Source organism: Penaeus japonicus, unplaced genomic scaffold, assembly GCF_977035675.1.
Source record: "Penaeus japonicus unplaced genomic scaffold, GWHDUDI00000001_assembly GWHDUDI00000039, whole genome shotgun sequence".
Classification (NCBI taxonomy): Eukaryota; Metazoa; Arthropoda; class Malacostraca; order Decapoda; family Penaeidae; genus Penaeus; species Penaeus japonicus.
The window spans coordinates 20,172,002-20,177,001 of record NW_028234441.1 but is presented as its reverse complement, the minus strand read 5'-3'; the positions used below and the strand labels follow the sequence as shown (position 1 = coordinate 20,177,001).

General features: G+C 37.1%; 1 protein-coding gene across 2 annotated transcripts in view; it reads right to left on the bottom strand.

Moving 5' to 3' along the window:
* The window catches only part of LOC122244091 (TBC1 domain family member 31), a 15,675-nt gene that overhangs the window by 9,193 nt on the left and 1,482 nt on the right, over positions 1-5,000 (bottom strand). For both annotated transcript variants that reach the window (XM_086533229.1, XM_086533230.1), the window contains exons 2-6: positions 4,997-5,000; positions 4,380-4,514; positions 3,823-3,938; positions 2,953-3,128; positions 1,688-1,836 (exon numbers count right to left, since the gene is read on the bottom strand). The exon at positions 4,997-5,000 is cut by the window's right edge and continues 99 nt beyond it. In XM_086533229.1, coding sequence (XP_086389355.1) covers positions 1,688-1,836; positions 2,953-3,128; positions 3,823-3,938; positions 4,380-4,514; positions 4,997-5,000 — 580 coding nt within the window. The remainder of the gene's footprint in view (positions 1-1,687; positions 1,837-2,952; positions 3,129-3,822; positions 3,939-4,379; positions 4,515-4,996) is intronic.

Genomic DNA, 5,000 nt, shown 5'->3' with positions numbered 1-5,000 from the left:
TTACAAACCTTGGCATACAGGTTTAAATGAATAACTGTGGGGGAAAATATATATATAGATGTTGTAGGAAATTTTGCTTACATCTAGGAGTGAGAAGAGATCATTTCATAACTAAATTACAGATTTACATTTTTTTTTTTTTTTTTACAACAAATACATTACTAGACACAGAAAGCTATGTTCACAAATCTTTTATTGTCATTCTATATGTGCTATGTACACCGTCATTACATAAATGCCTTAGCTAGCAGATATGATCTTTGTGTTAATGTAGTTGTAATACAAAGTCTTACATTATTCTCAAACTATTTTACAAAAGCTGAGAGACAAGGCTTTGGCATCTGTAATGATGTGAAAATATAATAACAGCTGATTCTGAAACAGCTATCTTACTTTCCTAATAAACAAGTTTGAGTATATTTTGTACAATGTTTCAACAATCAAATATGCCATTAAAGAAAAAGTGCAACGCTTCAACTGAATATTTCTCTCATATAAAGCAACTGCATTAAATATATGTACCAATAGAACAAATACCAAGAAGAGAATAAAATAAATAGTTCAAAAATGTGTGCTACATTGCCAAATACCTAAAATATACAGTTAACTTTGAAAAAGATATATACATAAATATAAAAAAAGAAGAAACCTTTATAGATTTATGCCTTGTAATCAATGAGAATAAATACAGACAGTTGTAGATCAAAATAATAAGACACACAGATAAAGACACAAAGAGAGAAGAGTTAACCCAATAGTTACTCTATACATACTAATATCACACAATAATTACAAACCCTGTGTGTAAAAATGCCCACACGAGTCTTCCAGTCTTCCAGTTATATATTTATCTATCTATTTATCTATTTATATATTATTTATTTATTCATATATATATATTATTTCATACATATTATTTTATCTTTTCAATAGAATAAGAATGATAAGCTCAGCTGAAATATATCAGTTTGCCAAAGAATCAAAACCTTGCTATGCATGTAATTGTCTGTCTAAAGCATATATTATAATTTCTGCAAATGCCTTTTTCATGTATAAGGGATCTGATTACAGTAACAGATAATGGTAGGTCAAAATATGCAACACAAAAACTAAATAACTTTATAGGGTAAGAGATGTAATTAACATATTAAAATCAAATCTGTCCATGATAAACAATAAAACTTTTACATCTGAAGAGTGATTGAGCAAATACACTATGCATAACTACACTTGGCAGTTTGGAGCAATATTAACCCACTCACGAGGCAGTTTGGAGCAATATTAACCCACTCACGACGGTGGCATTCCAGCCTTGCATGTCACAATGCCGGGGCTTTCGAACGCTTAGGCCTAAATCACTTAAATGGCTGGCACCATATTGTGCCGCCCAGCCACCGGGCTTTTGAATGAGCAGTACAGTAGTGTACCACCCGTCCAGAGAGGATTAACACATTGGTCGTGGTATTAAATAAATATTTGTGCAGTAGGATGGCTGGTTTACATGTCTGGCACAGTGCCATCCGCGTCTATGACCGACTTTGCCTTTGCAGCAAATCATGCCATCCACTGCTAATGGGTTAAAGATACACGATACATGGAAAATACAACTAATAGTAAAATAGAGAGAGAAAAAAATAACAACATCAATACCACAAAGCTCGTACAACCAAAAGGCAGAATTTCTCACCTTGAGAGAGCAAAGGCAGTGAAGTCAAAGTCAAGTCCACTTGGAGGTTCTATAGTTCTCTGGGTAGAGAGATCTTGACTGGACCAGAGAAGCAAACTGCCATTGACGAAGCACACGACAAGTTCATCTCGTTGCCAAACATGCCCTGCCTCCATTGTCGGAAGCAGAATAGAAAGATTAATGTTAATTTTTCATTTTTTCTACTATCTTTTTCCTTCAACATATGCTATCAATGTTAGAGTTCTACCTCAAAATATCACAAATCAAATAGGAAAATGACCTTCACACTGAACATGGTATATCATTTGTATTATCCGACTCACATTCACTCACTTACTCACTTGTTCACTCATTTTCTCTCTTAATAAATTAAAAGAAGAGAGAAAAAAGAAGTAATCATTGGTAATATCACACATACACATACACACACACACACACACACAAACACACACACACACACACACACACACACAAACACACACACACACATACACACACACATACACACACCTCTCTCTCTCTCCCCTTCTCTCCCTCCCTCCCTCACTCTCTGATTCCCTCACTCACTCATTCACTCACTCACTCTCTCTTATTCACTCTCTCACTCACTCAATTATTCATTCATTCATTCATTCATTCACTCACTCACTCTCACTCTCTCTCACTCACATACTCATTCCTTCACTCTCTCTCTCTCTCTCTCTCTCTCTCTCTCTCTCTCTCTCTCTCTCTCTCTCTCTCTCTCTCTCTCTCTCTCTCTCTCTCTCTCTCTCTCTCTCCCTCTCTCTCTCACTCACTCACTCACTCACTCACTCACTCACTCACTCACTCACTCACTCACTCACTCACTCACTCACTCACTCACTCACTCACTCACTCACTCTCACTCTCACTCATTCTCTCACTCACTCACACAATCACTCAGTAAACAAAAAAAACACTCACATATGCATACACACTCTCTCCCTCTCCCCTTCTCTCCCACACTCCCTCACTCTCCCACTTGGTCACTCTCTGATTCCCTCACTCACTCACTCTCTCATTCACTCATTCTCTCACTCATTCATTCATTCATTCATTCACTCTCTCACTCATTCATTCACTCACTCTCACTCACTCACTCATTCACTCACTCTCACCCTCACTCTCTCACTATCACTCACTCTCTCACTCTCACTCACTCAACCACGCACTCACTCAGTAAACCAAAAAATAAAACAAAAATAAATAAATAAAATAAAAAGATGTAATCCCAGACCCCTTACCCAGACCACGTCCACTCTGTCCTCCAGACGCAGCTTGTTGGTGAGAGCGAGGGATGGCCACGACCACAGGAAGACTTCGTCCGTGTTGTGGCTCAGCACGAGGGGCGACCGCAAGCCAGACTGGATTCCCCTTACAGGCGAAGTGTGTCCCTCCATCATCACCACACTGCCGTCATCTGCGGGAGGTGGGGAAGGGGTAGAGGGGAAGGTGGGGGACGTGGGGGAGGTGAGATGGATGAGTGAGAGGTGTGAGGTAGGGGGAGGGAGGATTTGATTGTGAGATTGTATTGTAAATCTGTAAGTAAGGGGTGAAATAGGAGAAAAGGGAGGTGGAAAATGAAAAATGAAGGAGAAAGTAGTGGAGGCAGAAAAAGTGGCAGAGGGGAGGGTTGAGGGTTGAGGAAAAGAGAGGGAGGTTTGAAGAATCTATGATTGAAGTTGGAAAAAAGAATTCTTCACCTTGCAAAGTATGACATATGATGCTTAAAAAAGAGTATCCTTGAAAGAATTGAGGGATTTGACATTGAGTTGAAGGGAGGCACTGTAAGACTGAAGAGTTTTCCTAACCTTCTTTTGTTTCTGACTTCTAGATGTCTTTGAATTATCAGTGTAGGGTCATTTTAATCTTTTACCTTTCCGTGACAAGCCACATCTTATGATGTTTGGCCCGGGCTGGGAATCTTAAGATGTGCCGTGTCTTGCAGAAGTTCTAATGTCAAAACATGGTTCCAAAAATGGAAATTTCGTCCTTTATGGAATATTAAAAAAACTCAAAAGTCACTGCTGTATCTCGTAAACAATGAACAAGAGAGAAAAAACAACAAGAGGATAAAAAGAAAGTAGAAAAAATTAAAGCCTAAATGAACTCACCAGCATTAATTCTATAAATCTTAGATGCAGCAGTAGCAAGAAAGAGCATGTTTTCCATATATGGGTGAAAAACCAAGACAGTACAAGGTTTTGCCATTCTCTTCAGCAAGTAAAACCTGTAAGAACAGAAAGGATATAAGGATAGGGATAAGCCAGACATGCAGAGCTGTTTCACCTGGTAATGGGGCGAGGCCAGCCACAGGAAATATTTATACATATAATCCTTTTTAAGTAAATATTATCAAGATGTGATGAATGACTGTCTCATCTTTTCTTTCTGAAAATAGTAAACTTGTAACTTATACCAAAGAAAAAAATCTATGGAATAGAGAGCATCTGGGACCACCCTAACCATTACATATATAAGTACCATCCCTTATCATTAGATTAAAGAATATCAATCTCATAAAACAAGAAAACAAAAGCATGCCACAACAGAAATGTTTAAGCACAAAAAAAAACATAATCAGACTCTAACAGATTTGATCTTTTTCAATAAAAAAAAAAAACAAGTAAAAAATAAACAATAAAAACATACACAAGTATGTGCCGTTCACCTTTTCTCAACCAGATGGATGATAAAGAGTCTGTTAGAGCCATCCTCCCCTTGTGTCACCACAGCCAGGAATTTGCAATTGCTGCTCAGGGCTGATGGCTGTATTCCCCCTGTACCAATGACCTCTAGCAAACATCTGTAAAATAAGGAAATGGGATATCACTGTTTCAGTTAGCTGTCTGGAAAAAACTGTAATCTAAAAATCCTTTCTTTTGATAATATTTCACTATAATTACACCAAATCATATGTAGCTGAACATTCTTCTCATATAAATCTTAAAAATTTCAAATTCACACAACTAGATCAGTATCATGTATTTCACAATCTAGTCAAGCAATATTCACAAGTTTTTGCTAGAGTCACTCTGGTGGACTAAATTCACTAAGAGAGCTACATGATAATTTTCCAAAATAATATAACAGAATCTCAGCAGCACAAAAAAAAACAAAAAACATACATACATACATATATAACATAACATAACATGTACTACATAAAAGATTATAACTTTATTCCCTTCTTTTTTTGGAAAAAAAAAAATTGGAAATCATGCAATCCCTTACCGCATACTACAAAGAAAAGTAGGAAAATACTCACACCAGGAAGGCAATACTTACGATA